The sequence below is a fragment of the Durio zibethinus genome, chromosome 6 (genome assembly GCF_047325235.1).
Source record: "Durio zibethinus cultivar Kanyao isolate XHJ-2024 chromosome 6, ASM4732523v1, whole genome shotgun sequence".
Lineage (NCBI taxonomy): Eukaryota > Viridiplantae > Streptophyta > Magnoliopsida > Malvales > Malvaceae > Durio > Durio zibethinus.
Window position 1 is genome coordinate 31801585 of NC_143167.1, and position 20071 is coordinate 31821655.

At 32.7% G+C, this 20071-nt stretch overlaps 4 protein-coding genes across 9 annotated transcripts; 1 reads left to right on the top strand and 3 right to left on the bottom strand.

The window, feature by feature from the left end:
- Positions 1-1407: 1407 nt before the first annotated feature.
- On the bottom strand, positions 1408-9833 carry LOC111284461 (carotenoid 9,10(9',10')-cleavage dioxygenase 1-like). The gene is made up of 14 exons (XM_089761598.1): positions 9495-9833; positions 9273-9410; positions 4745-4847; positions 4328-4587; positions 3915-4094; positions 3724-3802; positions 3530-3611; positions 3339-3401; positions 3076-3222; positions 2691-3004; positions 2477-2541; positions 2223-2384; positions 1946-2099; positions 1408-1541 (listed from the first exon to the last, which is right to left on the bottom strand). The coding sequence occupies exons 1-14, from the start codon at positions 9606-9608 to the stop codon at positions 1408-1410; spliced, it is 1995 nt and encodes a 664-aa protein (XP_089617724.1). The 5' UTR covers positions 9609-9833.
- Positions 9834-10452: 619 nt separating this feature from the next.
- Positions 10453-12959, bottom strand: LOC111284462 (exosome complex exonuclease RRP46 homolog). Of its 4 annotated transcripts, none has more exons than XM_089762950.1 (6): positions 12577-12959; positions 12379-12492; positions 12196-12249; positions 12084-12104; positions 11526-11759; positions 10453-10673 (listed from the first exon to the last, which is right to left on the bottom strand). In XM_089762950.1, the coding sequence occupies exons 1-3, from the start codon at positions 12704-12706 to the stop codon at positions 12218-12220; spliced, it is 276 nt and encodes a 91-aa protein (XP_089619076.1). In that variant the 5' UTR covers positions 12707-12959; the 3' UTR covers positions 10453-10673; positions 11526-11759; positions 12084-12104; positions 12196-12217. The 4 variants fall into 4 exon arrangements, with proteins under 4 accessions (XP_089619076.1, XP_089619077.1, XP_089619078.1 ...); XM_089762951.1 differs by having other exon boundaries at positions 10453-10765; XM_089762952.1 differs by having other exon boundaries at positions 12196-12281; positions 12577-12955.
- Positions 10631-12097, bottom strand: LOC149518579 (exosome complex exonuclease RRP46 homolog). The gene is made up of 5 exons (XM_089761599.1): positions 12026-12097; positions 11678-11759; positions 11526-11593; positions 11152-11221; positions 10631-10740 (listed from the first exon to the last, which is right to left on the bottom strand). Exons 1-5 carry the CDS (start codon positions 12095-12097, stop codon positions 10631-10633), a joined length of 402 nt encoding a protein of 133 aa, XP_089617725.1.
- Positions 12960-14587: 1628 nt separating the features above from the next.
- Positions 14588-19998, top strand: LOC111285365 (uncharacterized). Of its 3 annotated transcripts, none has more exons than XM_089762945.1 (5): positions 14588-14930; positions 15375-16649; positions 16740-16870; positions 18392-18740; positions 19153-19998. In XM_089762945.1, exons 2-5 carry the CDS (start codon positions 15429-15431, stop codon positions 19816-19818), a joined length of 2367 nt encoding a protein of 788 aa, XP_089619071.1. In that variant the 5' UTR covers positions 14588-14930; positions 15375-15428; the 3' UTR covers positions 19819-19998. The 3 variants fall into 3 exon arrangements, with proteins under 3 accessions (XP_089619071.1, XP_022730520.2, XP_089619070.1); XM_022874785.2 differs by having other exon boundaries at positions 15312-16649; positions 19153-19953; XM_089762944.1 differs by having other exon boundaries at positions 15354-16649; positions 19153-19953.
- Positions 19999-20071: the final 73 nt, after the last annotated feature.

Genomic DNA, 20071 nt, shown 5'->3' on the forward strand with positions numbered 1-20071 from the left:
ATTTAAATTATTTTTTTTGAAGTTTGTATAATTTAAATTATTAATATAATTTTTAAGGATATAATAAGATATGTAAGTTTAATATTATCTATTAAAAATAATTTTTTCATTTTGAAAAAATTGAATTATCTTATACTAAAAATATGATTAATATTTTTTATAATTTTATCTCTTTTTTTGAATACAAACCAAATATAATATAAAATTATTAATATTGTATTCAATTTATTATCTTATACATCGAATTTTAACAATTGTTACAAACAAAATAATCTTTTGTTATTTTTTATATAAAAAAGATGAATAAAAACGAAAATGAAACAATAAAGAATAAAAATTAAATATTTTTTAATTCTTTGTTTCATATATAAAAAATTGATATGATATTTTTATTTATACTCCATACGCTATCCATTAAAAATACAAAGAAAATTTGTATTTAATTTATTGGTACCTTTTTATTTTATATCTTTATTCAAATTTATAAGATATATTTCTAAATTAGAATTTAACATAAAAATCATAAACTCAATAAAGTACAATTTCTCGGTGGCCATCCAAAGCCATCTAAGGGGGCCGGCAACTTCCTTTACAAACCGGAACTATTTGAAAATATATATTCTTTTATTAAAAATTTATTTCCTAATAATATGAAAGATAATCAAAATAGAGAAAATTATTTTAAGGTTGGAAAACACAAAATCATTAGCAATTTATGGATTTTTTTAGGTTAAATCATAAAATTAATTAAAAGATTTATTTTAAACTTTGTATTTATTTTAAAGACCTTTTTTTAAGACTACCAACACCAAAAAAAAAAAAAAGTAATTTCACAAAAATATCTTTATATTAAAAAAAATTTCACTCAAATCATGTAACCGAACTTCATCCTATTTCTAATATGACTGAATCAAGTTGACCAAAAATAATTTCTTCAAATGATTAAAATGATTTTTTTTTTCAAATTTTGATTTTTTCGAAAATTTGCTATCATTGAGCCAATTTTGAGCCAATATATCTCCTAACTCCAATCGACATTAGTGATGAATCAAAACACAAATTTAAAGTATGCATGCAGTACTATAATGCAGAATTTTGTTTCTGCCAAAATGGTTTCCAGAATCAGGAGTTTTAGAAGCAAAAATATGGCAAATAATCACTACACGCTCAGATTTTCCGGGGTTTCAGCTTGATGGAGCTGACTTTGGAGTCTTAGTTCTTCATCCTCATAGAATCCTTGAACGAACCATTTCTACCACACTAAAGAGCACACTTCCTACTTCAAATAGCACCCAAGTTTCGACCTAAAGAAGTGCCAGAAGGTGGGTTTACAGTGACCCAAAGTCAGATCACCGACACTGTAAATACCCATTTGTTTACTAACTTCAAAATTTTATTTTTCCTAAACTACTTAACCAAATAAGTTGCCACAACATGCATTTGAAAGGTCTTGAAGAGGCTTTCGAACGATACGAAATATGCCTCCGGAAAACCACCGAAGGTCATCGGAAAATTAAAAAAATTTGAAACCCGTAGTTGGGCTATGAAGAAAATTAACAAAATACAAAAATCTCATGAAAAGAGAAGATTAATCTTAGCTTAAACATGACATGAAACTTTAGAAGCTCAAGATGGTAGCCTCAATCGGCTGGTGCTCTCCTCCTTCTGTTTTTTTTAACCGGTTAAGAAAGAATTTATATTAAGGTTAAAATGTGGAAAATTACGTTATGACCCCTTAAAGTGTTTTATTTTTTAAAACAGTTCCTCCTACAAAAATCATCAAATTAATTTATGCAATTTTGTCCCTTTTACCAATTCATCCAACAATATACCAAAATAAAAACACCAAGAGTAAAGCAAATAACATAATATTTTTTTATAATATAAAAACAATAATATTACAAGAAATTTGGAGGGGTATTACAGCTAGGCACCGTGTATTAACACATTCTGGAATCAGAAGTGGAAACCATCGCAATGAGTTTTTCCTGCAACTGGATTGGGAAAAAAGCTCCATGAAAACCATATGGAACTCTGCATGGCAGTGTAATTTTGGCAACTGGCTCACTAGAGAAGTTCCTTGTGTCAATTATGTAAACCTGTTCGTATATATATATATAGAGGAAAATAAATTCAAAAACTTCACTGAAATAACAGAAATATGTACTACTGCTGCTGAACAAATGTGATAAATATAGTTATCAGGTACCAAATTGGCTTACTTGAGATGTATTAGTATCTTCATTGTGAACAAATGTAATGATCCAGCCGTCGTCTTCTTCAATCACTCCTTCTTTAGGGACAAAGGAAGCTCCAGTGCAAAATGTATGTTCCTTGAACATATGATATTCTTCCTTTATTAGCCCTTCTGCTTGCCCCTGTCTCTTATTTCCAAATCCAAGTCAGGAGCATCATGCAACAAGAACTAACCGAGAATTATAGATGAAAGTTATTAGAATTTAGAAGAAAATATTACCGAGCAAAGCATTGTGTTTGGTTCTTCAAAGGACAGTTTGGCAAGGCCCCCATACTTTGCCATGCCTGAATTAAATGTTCAAATTGAAGGATCATAACATATCAGAGCTTACCTCCAAAATGAAGGCTTCAGGATGTATATATGATAATCACTCAAGAAAAAAAAAAAGGCCAATTTTGATAATCTGCCAGATCAGAAAATTGCAATAAGGTACCTGAACTAGAACTTGCAATGCAATCTCGCACTTGGAAATAGCCGTATCTATTTTTAACACCTGTAAAAGCTCCATTGATGAAAGGAAAATCCATAGGGAATTCAGTGCCTGCCAGATTTCTCTCCTGGACATGTCCAGTTCGCATGTTCAGCCGCCACTCATAAGGACGAGGAAACACTAATTCATCTTCCGACGTTGCATCAACACTTCCTTCATTTGATTCTATATGCCTAAATTTTTTGGAAAACCACTCAAATTTGTTCACACCCTTATCAGGTCCTGGAAGGACTGATTCAAGGGCTCTACACCACAGCCTGTGTTATGAAAAAACATCAAACAGTTATAAGTTCATCTTCCATGTTTGAGACCAAATATCAAATTATGAGTTACCTCATCACCATCCTCGAAAGAATTAATGATATGAAATGTGCAATTTGGTTTCACTTCAAACCACTTGATTGAATCTGCATCCCCACACCGGCCGTGCATTACGCCAATCCTAGCATATCCTTCCTTTTGATATTTTATTAATCTACATATCACATATTGGAACAGAACACAGAACACTTTTTTTAATTTGAGTGATGAAAATAACAAAGTTTGTAAAACGTTAATTGGAGTTTAAACGAAATAAGAATATGAACTCACTGGCCACCACGAAGAAGTCTGCCTATGTCTACAGTTAGTGGGTAGTCCAGGAATATGTTGTATCTGTAAATGAAAATTCTATGAAAATCCTATTTAAAAAAATTTCATCACAATTATCTCAATTATGCAGCAAGGTTTTTCAAGCTAATACAAGAAAAATGATGCGTACTATATATCATTACCAAGTTTACCTCGGCGTGACTAGAATTTCATGGCTAAGTGAGCACCTATTTAGTTTGAGATCCACTCGGTGAACCAATTTCTTACCATCAGCTGAAAAAAGGAAAAAAAAAGGTATAGAACTGTGATATTAACATGTTGTCACACTGACCTATGGAAGTGTATGTTTCAATCTTGTTCAATGCTCTTAGAATGGAAATCATACCAGAAATTACACCCAGTTCAACATAAGGTTTAGTTGCATTAATCCCAATGACAACTAGCTCTCCTGTCCCAGGAGCTCTCTGTTAGATAAAAAATGGTGAAGTGAACTTATCAAAAATCATATCATGATCTACTAGAACCCATAAAGCTGTTAACCAAATCTATCTTCTATGTAAGGATACGAAAAACAACCTTAGGATGGGAGGTAAATGGTCGCTTCCAAGCTCCATTAACATCCCAATTACCCAAAGCTTTAAGCGTTAGCATGTCGATCTCTTGAGGCAAGTCATTTTCTGAAATCGAGTAGAGCTTCCCCGAATGCTCAACAACGTTGGTGTTGCTTAGGTATTTGTTAACTTGGCCAAATCTCAGCTGGGGAATAGCAAAGAAATCAAACGTGGGTTATAACCTAGCTAAGGCTTTAATTAAAATGTGCTCCTACAACCTGTTATTTTACGAGTGGAATTTATCTGCATTCTGCATATAATTATTTTTATATATCTGGCCCAACATATTCAGAACTGTACCAAAACTTAATGTTAGATCATAAATTAGAATGAAGATTCTAGGTTTCAAAGAACACTGTATTCTTCAAGTAAACCCACCAAATTAAGCAAATAAGCACACACAATAGATGGTGAATCCCCTTCTACAGCAGGAAGAAAAGAGGGTTTGTTTCGCTGTTTTTCCAGTTTGAATGTCTCAGTTTCAACATATCTGTTGTTATAACAAACAGTCCAGTTCCCATCAACGCCTTTGCCTAAATACAAAGCATGAAGCATCCCTTCTCCTTCTACCCAGATGTGATTTGACCTCCCAAATATGGATTTCGTTGATTTTAATCCACCAAAAAGCGGGTTTGGCCCTGCAATTAAATAATGATAATGATAATCACTTAGCCACATTTGGACACTAAATTGCAAAAATCAGTTGGAATTAGTGATAATCGAATACATAAGAATTTCCAATATCATGTTATATAATAGACACATCATATTTATCGTATAAAATCAATATCAAACCATTTCTTAAGTAGACACCCTCTGGAAAGCCATCCGGAATTTCCCCTTCGATGTTTGTGATAAGAACAGCTTCTTTCAATTCATCAATGGGAGCAAAATTACTCTGTTGAATTAAAACTCAGAAGAGTTCGGGACAAGATCAGTACACCATGTGCATGACATGCATGAGCGATTATAAATTAAAAGTGGAATTCATTGTTTAAAGGCCTATGGTACCTGCGATGGGAGCAATGGCTGGTCCATAAACTCGAATGTAGAATCAACCAATGCATCAAGCAACTTGACAGAAGTGTTCTTGATGGCTTTTGAAACGTCTATTCGCAAGGGAAGTTGTTGCAGCTTTCTCAAAAATGGCTATATCAGGATTCATCAGGAGACCCGCACCCATATGTCAGTGACACTAACATTACTATAAATCAGTAATCAAAGAGGAAGGTAGCTGGAGCTTGACTAACCTTCAAAGTAGGGGAGAGAAGGGTCTTGAAGTGATCAGAGTTTTGTGAGATGGATGGTTTTGGAGCTGAGCAATGCACTTGAAACGCCATAAATAAAGCTGTCATAACTCGTCTCGACCTCGCTCGACTGCCTTAATTAATTACTTGTTAGGACTTCTAGAGTAGGTCTTGCAGGTATATTATAGAGATTGTAAACTGCACTTCGGACCTTCTTGGCTTCTATCATTCAGATGCTTACTTTGTTTCGACGTGTTTAATATAATAATTTTCTATTTATAGACCGGGAAACTAGATATTTAAATCTAAACTTTATATTAAAAAAAAGATAATTGTAAGTATAATTTTAAGATTTCATTTAAAAAATATATTCTTAGTGAAAAACACATATTTCAAAAAAGAACATCTCCAATACAAACTCAAGCGATAGAAACAATGTTATCCAAACAAATAAAAAAGAAAAGGCATTAAGTCATTATCATCACTGTTTTTTTGCCTTTGATTCAAGCAGTTTTCTACGTGGGATTTAATAAATTTTTAAAAAATTAAAATTTTATAATCTTCCAATGAATTTGAATCCAAATTAACAGAAAAAAAAAAAAAAAAAAACTGTCTTATCACTTAGCCAACCATGGGCCATCCAGTGATGTCATCATTTCGCACAAAGAAAGCCTCTATACATTCCATACATTCGCTCGGCTAAGCTCGGATAGAGTGCGGCTCCAGAGATAGAATCGATTGGAGCGACTTAATATGTAGCTCGGCTTAACGGCTCGTCAGAGGCTGAGTGAAGCGAGCAAACGGGTTGATGCGCTGCGGGTCGGATCGAACCTGGGGAGATGCACGGATTCTATCTGTTTTGACGTCTCAAAACAGCGTCGTTTTGTCCAAGTATAAAAGGCAAAAAATTCCTCTTTCCTTCACATGCTTTTCCCTCATTTTCTCTCTCGTTTCTTCCCTTTCTCTACATTTCTCTTTAAGACACGAAGAACTACAACGAATCTCGTCGGTTTCTATATTTTTATCGCGAAAACTAGGTTTTTTGGTTGGAAAATCATCGAAAATTTTAAATCTTTGCAGAAAAATTCACCTGATTCTAAAAATTTTTTGAAAGTTTCCAAAAAAAAAAATCTCAAAAAAGAAAAGAAAACTTTTAGCTTCTTCAAAAAAAAAATATTGATTCTGATTACTCGCTCGTTTTCTCCCCAACTCTTTCTCTATGACTCCGTCTCCTCTTTTTTTGTTTCCTCCCCCTTTCTGTGTGATTATTGGATGATTTATATAAGGCTGGGCACGAGAGTTTGAAAATAAAAAACCTCTAGTCTGTTTATCCTCGTTTAAAAACAAATTCCTTTCTTGATCCAATTTTCAAACTTCAAATTTTTTTCGGTAATTTTATTAGAAATAAAACTTTGTTTTTATTTATTATCTTATTTTTTATTTTTATCTGAAACTCAACGAAAAATAAATTCAAAAGGTGGGTGTCTACACATTTTCAAGTTCTGAAAATTTTCTTTAGATTGAGAAGGTTTCCAAGTTTTTAAAGCCTTCTTTAAAGATCACCACTTTGTTTTCAAGGAAAAACTATCCCACTAGTAATTTGTATTTTGAAAATGTATAGCAAATTCAAAAAAATGTTCGAAATATGCTAGTGTTTGAAGACCCAATCACGGTACTAATGGCAAAAAAGAAGGACAATAAGTTTTGTAAGTATTAGGATGATTATAGTATGGTGTTATCTTTTGTAGTTATACTTGATCTTCATTTTAAGTTGCAAAATTTGCAGTATCTTTTGCCAAAATTAAGTAATGAATATGAAAGCAAGTGGTTAGATGTTCTAGAAAAATTGAAACTACTTTTCAAAAAGTATGAGAATCAAAGTAATATTCATTCTCAATCATTTATGACGGCTTTTGATAGTGATAAAAGTAATCGAAGAAAAGTTTCTAAAGAAATTATTGTAAGTTTAATATAATTATTTTTTTTAGCTAAAACTTTAATATAAATTACTTTAGTTATAAGATTATCACTTATTTCTTTGATAAAAAGTAACTTAGTTTTTTTTCTTTTACTTTAATTGTAAATTTGTTATTATAATTTGATATATGGACTTACTTTACTTTATTATTATAGGGATTTAAAAGTTATAATTTGGGAAGACTGTAGCAATGTTGAATTAGTTTTCACATGAAAGAAGATTAAAAGTTTTTAATTACAATGTATGTTGATATTTTACTTTATAATATATTTTTTTGTTGCAAAAAAAGTTGAGAATTTTTTATTAACAATACTTTGTGTTGCTTTGATTATAATTTGTATGTCAAATTTTAGATGTTCGGGTGACTTAACCTTGATGATGATGCATTATTCTTAGAATTTTGAAAATTTTGGTTATTTGATTTTAAGAATTGAAGAACATCTTTTATTTTTTTATATTTGTTTAGATATTGTATGTTTAATTTAATTATTTAATTTTCTTCATATTTATATTTTAATTTTAAAATAATATGTTTTAATTTATAAGATAATTTTTTTATTTTCAAGTAAAATTTATATTTTAATATAATATGTTTAAAACATTAAAAATCTAACTTAAAGTTAATTTTTTTGTTAATAATGGTCTTAATGTTTTTCTCAAAACATCAAATTAAATCAAAAATTAAAATTATGATATAATTCTTTTATATATGAATTATCAATATATCAAAATTAAATTTTAGTTATATGGAATAAGTGTAATGAATCAATAATATATTGTAAATGATTTTTTATAATGAAATTAAATGTTAAATGAATGATATTAGTTTTTGTTTTATATTGATAAATATTGTAAATATAATGAGATAGTTTTAAAAATCATCTGATATTAATATTAGTGTGTCAAATTAAATTTATTTTATAATCAAAATTAAAAATTTAACACTAATTTTGTTGATTATTATTGATATAATTATTTAATAATTATCAATAATAACATTTTTAAAATTTAAAATTTTTAGTTAAAAAATATTTATTTTTTATTTATTTAAAAAATTGTATAATTATAGTTTTGATTTTCACGGATATAATTCAATTTTTTACGGATTTATATCGAATCAATCTCAAGTTCGCATTATTGCAGATATGGATTATGACAATTCGGATTTCAGACTTTTTTGAATTCAGATTTTTGTCAGATTCAGATTTTTTCGGATAAGATCTTTTCGTGTTTCAGTCTTTGACTTCTTTTAATCAATTTGGATTGATTCAGATTTGGTCATAGATCGATTCGGACGGATATTTGGGCTCGAATCAGCTTTGCCACCTCTAATTATGCTCCAGACAACAACAAAATGTTCTGCAGATGATTTTTCTGTCCGTCTGTCAGCTTGTTCAACTTAATTCACAAATGTCCTGTTAATGATTTTCTTTTTTCTTATCTTTACATTTAAGTCTATTCAAACACCTTTGTGGATACAAACTAACCATGCATAAAGATCAAAATGTCACCAAACGTAATTTTCAGTCTTTGTTTCATGTTTATGTCTTGTATGAACTGTCCCCGAAGATAAGTCCGTAAAAGTCTTGAAGCTTAGCAAGTTCTGCAATTTTTCGACCTTAACCGATGGCTTCTCTTGTTTGTTTGGTGTAAATCCGACAATAAATGTTCCTATTTTACTTGAACTTCAAGACGAGAACTAACATCACACTTATTCTACCTATATTTACATATTGTGTTCATTTTTAAAAGAAAATTTTGAGGACCACGTCTAAAATACAAATCTTATATGATAACCATTAATTGTCTACTATCTCATATGATAAACAGTTTTTTTTTCTGGGAAGATGTCATGTGCTTTTAATTAGGTAACTAAGGGGAAAAGAAACAAACTTATGTAGATTCCCTCAGGAAAATCACTTGGAATTTTGCCATCAATGTTGGTGATAAGAGCAGCTTCTCTCAATTCATCTACTGGCGCAGAGTTACTCTGTCCAACATTTGCAAATATAGGTGAACATACATAGCTTCCACGTGCAATTGTCAAAGCACGCAGAAAGAATCCATGAATTAAGGCAAAATATATGCTATGATATACCTGAGATGGGTCCAATGGGTAGTCAACAAACTGGAATGCAGAATCTACAAATGTGTCAAGCAACTTAATGGAAGTGTTCTTGACAGATTTCAGGACTTCAACTCGAAAAGCAAGTCGTTGCAATTCTCTTAGAAAAGGCTGTCGCAAGAAATGAAAAATCTATACGTTACATTCAAGCCTAGTTCTTCTCAGAGAGATAAAGAGAAAGAGGAAGTAGCTAACCTTGAAAGAAGAGGCAAGATCGGTTGTCTTGAGGAGATCAAAGTTGGGTGTGAATGAGATGGAGGGCTTGAGAAAGGAGCAATGCACTTGAAATGGAACATAAGAAGATGCCATCTTGATTTCTTACCTTATTGTTAGAAAAATAGAAAGTTAAATTGCAACCCAACAGGTTGTGATTTGTGAACATAACAGCAAACTAAGGTCTTATATATCATGTATGTACGTAGTACACATGCACTTCATATTATTGAGACAGCTCAAAAACATTAACGTGTCATACAAAACAGAACAAAATAACAAACAGAATTTTTTATAGGTTTTCTATGGTCAAATTTCTTGTTTTTTTAATCACATTTAATTCTAAACAAAGAAATAGTTCTTAACTATGAAAATGATGTTCATGTCTTCAAAATGAAAATTTTGAGCTAAAAAAAGGAGGGAATAATTTAGGGACACCAAGAACGAGCAAGAATTGTCAATTTTGACTGTTGAATTCCCACTTGAAGTTGTAATTTGGTTTGGTGGTATTCAAGTGGCTTGAACCCAAAAATATCAGCCGGGCGCATTCAATACCAATATATTGATTTATCCAAAATCGAGTGAACTTGACCAATACTGAAAAAAAAAATAAAAAAATAAAAAGAGAGAAACATTTAAGTTGACTGAACTGCAGCAGCCTTTAACCAGAACAAATGTTCAAGCGATCAAATCTTGCATCACTGGTTGAAGATTGAGATGTTGAAATTGTCAAATTCAAGCAAATGCTTGGGCCATGTAATCTTTTGAACATCAGACAACCAACAGAGTTGCCTTGGGAAGGTGATTTCTCGCCCACAAGGACAACAAAAAATTTTTACGGGGGCCCATGTGATCTACATTTCACCTCTAAGGAATATCTGATTCACGAATCAACAGCACTAACAAGAACGCAGGAAAGTGGGAATTCAGAAACAATCAGTGCAGAAAACTATTTTCTTTACATCAATTTCTAATACAATTTGGTCAAGAGCGATTATGAGAGAGTGAAGAAATGAGGGCCATAAATCAGTACAACAATGGCTATAGTAATATCCAGTATAACATGAAATCCCACAAACCACTGAATCCCTCAATCAGAGCCTGAAAATCTGATTCAGTCATCCAGCTTTAGATGAATCAGTTGGGTGCTGTTTCAAGCTCCTGAGAAAATCAGACAACTTAACACTTTCAGCACAACCTCGTTCTAGGCAGTAAAAATAATCATCCACTGGGACAAGAGCTCAAATAAGAATCTATTAGAAGGAAATACGATAGTATCAGAAATGTTTTAAGCCAAACTAATACTTCAAAAAGCCAAAGACAAAATTGTAATAGAAGCAATAACATCACAGTTGTCACAACACCATAAGCACATCTAAGACATTAAAAGAAAGCGCTCTACTTCATCCAAGCTAGTGTTAACATTTACCAATTTATAGCTCTATAATGGTTACTGGTGAAAAGAAACAGTCTCTTTGACAGCTACCTTAAATCCCCAAAAACATGACATTTTTTACAATTATATGTGATTCCACTACAAAGAAAAATTAATTTAATAATGATAGACCAATATGGTGTGATATTATACCATGGGTAACAGACATAATAATCCCGTGTTCTATGGGTTAAACTTGCACACTTAATGATCCTTCTGGAAGGACTGAATGGACTGAGTTTGGGAAGACTAAATATGCAAATGCCTTAATTTTCTGCTATTATAAAAGACATAAATGTCATAAGATAGGAGTCAAACAAAATTTACAAAAAGCCAACTACTCTATATTCAATCTGTCTAAAGCTCCACTCAGTTATCCCATATGAAAGCTGCTACTGTCAAATTATAGTTTAGAGTACAAAGTATCATGAATATCATTGGATATTTATCCAGGGGAAAAGCTATACTCTTTCCTTTCTTTTTCTGGGGTTTAAAAATTTCACACGTGTGCTAAATTCTTGTTACTGAAGAAATTTTATAAGAAGAAAATAAATCAACAAAAGGAATTCTATAATAACCTGCTCTTCTAGCTTGGTGGGATCCAATATAACATATCCACTCTTGGCCGCACAACAACAGATTGCAACTGCACCATCCAGCATAAAATCAGCAAGAAATTAAGTATTAATTATTAATTATTAATGAAACATGAATATGACTACTTATCTGCATTGCTTATCAGCAAGATGCTTCATAGGAATTCCTGCATCTACAAGGGCCACACATGCCGCATTTATGGCACTCGGGAGAAGCTATATGAGGTAATATCAAGGATTATCATGATATCATCAAGAAGATGTGTGATATATCCCTGATCACTTACTATCAATGGGGTGGGGGGAGGGGAACCAAACAAACACATAATAATTTTAAGCAAAAGTTACCCAAATGAAATCTCTATCATGGGGACTTTACAGGGCGGCATCATTGGCTAATCAAAATTGTAGCTTTCTCAATGTAAATTCCGAGTGTCTATTAACACATAAACATTCGAGCATAATCTCTGGATAAATGAAACCTTGGGAGCAATGAAATGAAGCAGTAAAACAATCCTAAGGAATATGCATAAAGGATACAGCACCATCATCATTGACAACCTGCAACCGAAAACATAAAAAAACTCAAATTAGAAACAATTTGGGCATAAAGAAGAGATATTTTTAATAGAGAGTTAATCAAATAGCTCACCTGAATTATAATCGATGTTGTACTATTTGGATTGACAGTCAAAATACAAATGCTCTGCAGAGTTCCTTCAATATCATTTCATATTCCTTTTCCAATTTACCGAAACACCAATGGTAATATTTGGAAAATTCCCAACGTACTAAACATCAAATGCAATGACAAAAAGGGGTTCTAAAAAATTACCTATCTGTCCTGTTTTAGGCTTCCAAATAACTTCAATCCAAGCTTTCTCAGGATTCTCATTCTTTCTAGTTCCAGCTTTCCGCCCATAAACAGCAGCGAATACTTCAGTGTCTCCTAAATAAAAATTAACAAAAAATAAACCGATTTATACTCAAAATATTATGATTTCCCAACAAAAATGTTACTACAAGGAAGTACCTTGAGACCAACTGGCAGAGCCATGAGCACGACGGAGGATGTTTCGAGAACAAGCGAGAGGTCTCAACTGGTTCTGCGTGCGTCCGTCTTCCCTATCGACCTCCATTGCTCTCTCACGATCAGTAATCATGCTTGTTTATCTCCAGATTTACTTTAATTAAGGAGAGATTAGGGAAATGGGATTCCAAATTTGCTAATTGCAGACACTTCCAACTGCGATGAACTTTTGTTCTTTATTGAAAATGGTTTTGGGGTTAGAGTTTTAACCGTTGTATTATGTCGGGCCGTCGGATTAACAAACCGGAGATGGGGGATGAGTTTTGCCCGTGGTTAAAGTTTTTAGTTTCTATCAATAAAAAAGAAAAAGTTTTTAGTAAATGTTTTATTTGATTGGGAATTTTTGGGACTTTTATTATAAAAAAATAAGATTTATATTTTCGATATTTTAAAGCAAAACAAAGGAGACTTCATTTTGGCAATGTAATTTTGGAAGGATCCATTCTATAATTATTGTTTTGATTTTCTCTTAACATAATGGTTTAACTTTCTATTTTCAATGAATTCAAGCATTATAATATCAAAACATCACCCTTTTATATTTAAAAATAAAACATTATTCAACAATTAATATCATCTTTTTCTTTTCCTTTTATAGAAGAGGGATGGAAGGGTTTTTTATTTTATTTTTTTTTTCTAAAATGAGGTTAAGATGTAAAAAATATGCTTTAATTGTTAATATTATTTTTTGATATAAAAAATCGTAATATAAATATAAAAAAAATTACAAGAGTTGACATTTTAATTTCAAATTTATTAAAATTCATTATTTAAAAATAAATTAAATGAATCAGATTTTTTAAATTATAATCATATTCAAATATTAAACTTACATAATTAATTACTATATCATAATTAAATTATAATTACATAATAATCAGTTAATAAATTAAAATATAATTAAATAATCCATCTCACACATAATAAAATTTAAATTTAAAACTTTAAAATTTTAAAATCTTCTCTTTACTACTAAATTAAAACTTTAATTCCATTGAATTAAATCTTAAATTTTAAAGAATAATAATATTATTTTATTGCCTCTCGGTTCGTATTGATGGTAGCAGAGGGCCTTAGGGTTTATATTAATGCATATTCCCTGCAACCATAGGAAAAAAAAAAAAAAAAAAAAGAGTGAGAATGGCTTTTCATGTGAAAAACCTTTAATGATCCTGACGTCCATGGCGACATCGACGTAACAAATATTTGTCCATAATGTTTTAATTATAAGGTCAGCCAGGCCTCGTGAACGCATCCACCCACCCATAAAAAATGAAAGAAGAGAACCAAAATAATTATAGTAACAGTATGAGGTCAACATCATCGTTGTTGGCCGCCAGGGGTATAATTGAGGGAATTTCAAGTCACCTTTAGCTGTCTAATGCTTCGTGTTTTACTCATGCCGCGTGGCACGGGCAGCAACTGCCCCAACGCCTAACGGTTAGGTCATCGTCCGTACCAATACAATATTCAATAATTCATCATCTCATCTCCACTGCCTTATTGCCAAGGTATTTACATTATTAATTAATAATTAATTTAAATTCGAAACATATAAATAAATTTTTATATTTTTTATTTATTTGTATGGAAGGGAGAGGAAAATAAAATCATGTCATACATGTGATTTTTTTTTATCTTATAGGTTGTCTCAATAGTTGGAGTATAAAAGACAAATTTTCCAATTTAAAAGTAAAAACAAAAAAAAAATTCAAGTTTTAATGTTTTCTTAAAAGATTGAGAGAAAGATTAACGGGAGTCAAACGGGGACACTGGGTCCGTTAAGTTAGGAAAGAATTGATGGAGCGCCAAATGCGCCGCGCGTGGACAATACTGTCGGCCGTTGGGTAAGAAGTCAAAAAGTTGGGTGGTTAATTCGTAATATCGGAATACACGACTGTGCTTTCTTGTCCAAAAAGATAATAAAAGCTTAGCTTCTGAAGCAAACAGAGATTCACCGTTTCCAACTTCTCGGTAAAGCCAAAAATTCAGTAAAACAGAAGCTGCTTAGAAGCCTTCAAATTCCCATTCCAGCCCCCCATGCAAATCAAATAATTCACTTTTTGGCTACTGAGAAAATAGAAACCTTCATCTTCATAAAAGGAAAAGCAAAAGCTAAAGATAACAACAAAGGAAATAGGAGGAGATTCCGTGTCTAGTTTTACAACTGTCCACCTCTTTGACAATATTCCATGCTTCTTTTCTATTCTTTGTTTTCCTGAATTCCAGAATTTCGCTTAAATCATTTGGTTTCTTGTCTACCAAACAGAAGAATGAGAGTTCGAGGAGCGTAAATCGTAAGCATTTTTCTCCGTGGTTTTAGTTGACTTTTGACTTTTTGTTTGTTTTGCCACATCTCTATTCGTTTTCTCGATTTCCATGTTTGATTAATGGAAAGAACTAGCGTTAAATCGATACTTGAAGATTCATATATTGCGCGGCGTGCTTAATTTAATCGTTCTTTTGACCATGCAACAAGTCGATCTTTGGAACAATTTAGCTTGTTTAGTAGATCTCTAACCAGAAAATTAATACTTAGCACATTCCTAAGCTCTTTTTGCTTCAATTATTTTGTTCTGCACTTTCTAAATTATTGAGTATTTTTGCTACTTGATTGTTCGTTGACTGCTAAAATAGATATACAATTGGTTGCTATACTGATTTTTTTCTTGAGTTAGGTTCATGGGTTAGTAAAGGAGTTACATCTTGACTAAATTCAGGGATTGGGGAACACAATGCAGGGATGATACTTAGCATTGGAACTCAGTTGACGATCTTGGTGGAGTGGTTTCTCAATGGGGCATGAACTTAAATCTTTGTTTCAATTGGATACCAGGAAATTGATATGGCTTATAGGAATTACGTTTGTAGTGATTATAACATTCCAGTATGTTGAACTTCCATATGAGAATGTTTTGTCGACATTATTTCCTTCTGCTGAGGTTTCAGTTGAGGGAGAAAGTAGTTTCTTAGCTAGTGGTCCATCATCAGCTCAGTCGGAGGTGGTGCATAATGTGACTCATTCAATTGGTTTGGAGTACAATGGCACATATGCTGCTGGTAACGAGACAGCTCTTGATAATGATATCTCTGAAGGAAAGGAGACAGATTTGAATAATGATGTTATATCAGAAACAGATGTGGACTTGAATAAATCTTCTACATTTGATGAGGGTAGTGAATCTCCAAAGGAGTCTTCAACTGAGGAATTGGTCGAATTAAATAAGAATTCAACAGTGGATTATGTTGAAAGTTCCAAAAATAAGACTACGGCAGAGGAGGGTGGTCGTCTATCATGGGAGTCTGAGAAGGAAGGTAACATGACAAGTTTAAATAGTATGAACCAAACAGGTGTTGTTAATGAAACAGTCAACGATTTTAGGAGAAATGACAAAGATCAGAATACTGATTTCATATCAGAAGGAGAAGTAGGCTTGAATAAATCTGCTATGTTAGATCATGATAGCACTTCTTCTAGGGACTCTTCAACTGAGGAATTTGAGGACCTAAACAAAAATTCCACAGTGGACTATGCTGAAATTTCCAATAATAAGACTGTAGCAGAGGAGGCTAGCAAAACTGAGGAAAGTTTTTCTTCAAGGAATGATACTGTTGATATCAACACTTCAAACAACAATATTGGAAACAAAAACATTACTTTAGCACCAGCAAGCACAGTGCACTCAAATCCTGGTATTGGATCTCCTTTGCCTGCCTTACCCCTAAAAAATTCATCAGCTAACACTACCTTAGAAAAAGATGTTGAGACAAATATCAGGACTACTGTTGTGTCTTTCAATTCCAGTATATCTTCAGTGGAGCAACATGTGACACCAAGTTTTGACAAGAATGCAAAATCAGAAGAGATTCAGAACAATTTCCCCGCATCAGGTGATAACTCTTCTCTCCCCAGCACTCCTAGGATGAAGAAAAAGCCTGAGATGCCACCTGCACTAACTACAATAGCTGATATGAACAATTTGTTTTATCAGAGTCGTGTTTCATATTATTCTAAGGTATGCTCAAACATTTTGTTTTCAGTTATTGCCAAGGAATAAATTTAGTTCTATATTTCAATGTTTCTTTCTATCTCCATTTTTTTGTAGACACCGAGATGGTCTTCAGGAGCAGACAAAGTTCTACTAAATGCTAGATCGCAGATCCAGAATGCACCCATTGTAAAGAATGATCAGCAACTTTATGCACCCCTTTATCGGAATGTTTCTATGTTCAAAAGGTGGGTTATGACTCTAATTCCTTTTTCATTTTTAATCACTACATTAAAAAGTCTTACAAGGAAAAATAGAGGCAGATGCAAGAAAAGAAAGAGAAAAATCATTCAAAAGAGAAGTGGAAGTAGCCAATCAAAGTCTAAATGAAGGAAAGGTTCTTAAATCATTAGGTCATCTGCAATGTAGGTGCAGGGAGGCACAAAGTGGTCGTTAATTGATGTAGAAGGAAATAAAAGAATTAGAGTTCAACTGAAATCACGGGAATACTATTAGGCAAGAAGAAATAAACTTTTCCAGATACTTCATGAAGAGTATGAGCTAGAGTTTGCATAGTGGAGGGAAAGGCTTCTGGGTTGCTCGATAGGATTAAAAACTTAATCATTAATCATTTTAAGTTTATATCCGTGAATAATTCTTCCTTAGAACCATAGGAGTGAGCTTTCAATGTATAATATTTAACAGAGAATCCAAACTTAGATAACCTTACCCTTGTTAGGCACAAAATCCTCTAATCCAATTAAACATCCAAGCCAGCGAAAACAAAATCAAAGAATCAATCAATCAATCATATAAGAGATAATAACTTAGCATAATTCGGTCTAATTGACTTACGTCTACGGATGGGAAACAAGTTTCACTAGTTGTAGAGAATTATATCAAAACAAATAAATTTTACTCACAATTAATACCCGTAGACCCTCTCAATCTGCTTTAGTCCTATGGAGTATTCTTAACTCAAATAAACTCATACCCATGTGTAATATTTCAACACAAACAAACATATACTCATATGCACCCATGCATCATACCTATGTGGACCTTTTCAGTCTCCTCCAGTCCACTCATAAACATTCAAATATACACACTTATAAGACGTAAATCTCCGGTAATCCTATGTGCTGTCTACCCATAAAATCCTACAACTCTTATATTTTTTTTTAATACCTAAGCCTATAAAAACTTCACTTATTTATAAGCATACAAACTTGCCTATCAACAATCTCTTTCTTCTTAGAATTCTTCTTTTGTAAGTCTTTTTGTCCATCAAGCACTATCTAACAAATTTCAAACAAATCTATTATAAGATTTGAGTCACTATTCCCAACACCCCTTACCTTGTACCTTTACTCAACAATACCAATATGGTTCATTCCTTTGAACAATTTAATAGTGTGATAGAATGCTGCATACGTGGAAATGACCATCTCTTTAAATGGTTCTGGTGTTTCTAATTCTTCTCCCTTTTCTTTTTTCATGTTAACAAAGGTAAAAATGGTTCATTTTTCTTGATGTTAGTTTTTTTTTGGCAAACATAACCATGTTAAATTGGCTGAGTAAGTTTGGAAGAAAAAGGGAAACAAGGGATCCTTTAGTGGAAATAGGTTGCTGAAGTTTACCACTAAATGGTTTCTGATTCAATGCGAAGAAGAATTGCAATAACTCTTGATCAGTTTTGGGCAAAACAAAAATTTGTTATTGCCACTCAAGTGCATAATGTATAAACAATTTTACATCATCAATTGCAGGAGTTATGAATTGATGGAAAGCACACTCAAAGTATACATCTACAAGGAAGGAAAGAGACCCATAGTACATACACCACCTCTCAAGGGTATTTATGCCTCTGAAGGATGGTTCATGAAGCAGCTGGAAGCTAATAAAAGATTTGTTACTAAATCCCCAAGAGAAGCCCACCTGTTTTACTTACCTTTTAGTTCTAGAATGTTAGAGGAAACCTTATATGTGCCTGATTCTCATAGTCATAAGAACCTTATAGAGTATTTGAAGAACTACGTGGACATGATTGCGGCAAAATATCCTTTCTGGAATAGAACTGAAGGAGCTGATCATTTTTTGGTTGCTTGCCATGACTGGGTATGCTTTTCATTCTTTCTTGGGTTTTGCCATTACGTTTTACAGCGTGTTTGGAACTGTTCATAAATTTCAAATAATCCATTATTTTACTTGGCAATAGCATTTGATAATAGGTTAATTTTCCTGGCATTTGAAACAACTTAAGCTATTTTACTTTGTTACTTCTGGGAAGTTATTGCCAATAATTTGGGAGCTAGCGGTTGATTTTTCTGCAGTCCTAAGTTCTCATCTCCCTGTTTTTACCTTGACTATACATGCCTTTGTTTGTGTGCATTCATGTCAATTGCTCTGCTTATTTTCATTTTTCTGTTTAGAGATAGCAATAAGTTGATATTTTTAATAATAAGCTATGATAATTCTCAGTTTTTATTTTTTTCCTGGCACTATATTCTAATAAACGCTGCTTTATCAGGCACCATCTGAAACAAAGGAATACATGGCCAATTGCATCAGAGCCCTCTGCAATTCTGATGTTAGAGAAGGTTATATGTTTGGCAAGGATGTGTCTCTTCCTGAGACCTATGTTCGGAATCCTCGGAAACCTCTAAGAGATCTTGGAGGCAAACCTCCTTCTAAGAGATCAATCCTGGCTTTCTTTGCGGGAGGCATGCATGGTTATTTAAGGCCAATTCTATTAGAACAGTGGGGAAACAAAGATCCTGACATGAAAATCTTCGGTAACATACCCAATGTTAAGGGGAAAATGAACTACATCCAGTACATGAAGAGCAGCAAGTACTGCCTTTGTCCAAGAGGTTACGAGGTTAATAGTCCACGGGTGGTAGAGGCCATTTTCTATGAATGTGTTCCAGTGATCATATCTGACAATTTTGTGCCTCCTTTTTTCGAGGTTTTGAATTGGGAATCCTTTGCTGTCTTCATTTTGGAGAAGGATATTCCCAATTTAAAGAAGATCCTCCTTTCGATCCCTGCACAGAGGTATCGGCGGCTGCAGCTGATGGTCAAAAAGATACAGCATCATTTTCTTTGGCATCCCAGACCTGAGAAGTACGATATATTTCATATGATTCTCCACTCAGTTTGGTACAATAGAGTTTTCCAAATTAAGCCTAGGTAAGTGAACAGAACAGAAAATTGCGTAAATAGATTGTTGAGATTATCATTTCATGATAGAAGATGAAAATTTGTTTTCACATTATTTTGTTGTATATAGATTGAGTGAATAAAACTACATTGATGTTTTTCACTGCAAGAGGTTTTAGCATCCAATCATTGCGAAAAGTTTCCACATGATTGATTTTCTTCTGTTTGGTGGTTGGCTTTTTCATGTAATAGTTAGTAGTAGTTCATCAATCGTACCTTCCATTATT

What these genes read in the sequence shown, in the direction of transcription:
- LOC111284461 (XM_089761598.1), bottom strand. Translation starts at nt 9,608, where the DNA reads ATGGCATCTTCTTATGTTCCATTTCAAGTGCATTGCTCCTTTCTCAAG. An exon ending in CATTTACCTCCCATCCTAAG is followed by an intron (nt 3,803 to 3,914) that starts GTTGTTTTTCGT and finishes TTTATCTAACAG; the next exon opens with AGAGCTCCTGGGACAGGAGA. An exon ending in AAGATACTAATACATCTCAA is followed by an intron (nt 2,100 to 2,222) that starts GTAAGCCAATTT and finishes ATATACGAACAG; the next exon opens with GTTTACATAATTGACACAAG.
- LOC111285365 (XM_089762945.1), top strand. Translation starts at nt 15,429, where the DNA reads ATGGGGCATGAACTTAAATCTTTGTTTCAATTGGATACCAGGAAATTG. An exon ending in GTGTTTCATATTATTCTAAG is followed by an intron (nt 16,650 to 16,739) that starts GTATGCTCAAAC and finishes ATTTTTTTGTAG; the next exon opens with ACACCGAGATGGTCTTCAGG. An exon ending in TGGTTGCTTGCCATGACTGG is followed by an intron (nt 18,741 to 19,152) that starts GTATGCTTTTCA and finishes CTGCTTTATCAG; the next exon opens with GCACCATCTGAAACAAAGGA.
- LOC111284462 (XM_089762950.1), bottom strand. Translation starts at nt 12,706, where the DNA reads ATGATTACTGATCGTGAGAGAGCAATGGAGGTCGATAGGGAAGACGGA. An exon ending in CTCTGCCAGTTGGTCTCAAG is followed by an intron (nt 12,493 to 12,576) that starts GTACTTCCTTGT and finishes ATTTTTATTTAG; the next exon opens with GAGACACTGAAGTATTCGCT. An exon ending in GCCTAAAACAGGACAGATAG is followed by an intron (nt 12,250 to 12,378) that starts GTAATTTTTTAG and finishes GGAACTCTGCAG; the next exon opens with AGCATTTGTATTTTGACTGT.
- LOC149518579 (XM_089761599.1), bottom strand. Translation starts at nt 12,097, where the DNA reads ATGATGATGGTGCTGTATCCTTTATGCATATTCCTTAGGATTGTTTTA. An exon ending in GCATCTTGCTGATAAGCAAT is followed by an intron (nt 11,594 to 11,677) that starts GCAGATAAGTAG and finishes TGGATGGTGCAG; the next exon opens with TTGCAATCTGTTGTTGTGCG. An exon ending in CCACCAAGCTAGAAGAGCAG is followed by an intron (nt 11,222 to 11,525) that starts GTTATTATAGAA and finishes TTATAATAGCAG; the next exon opens with AAAATTAAGGCATTTGCATA.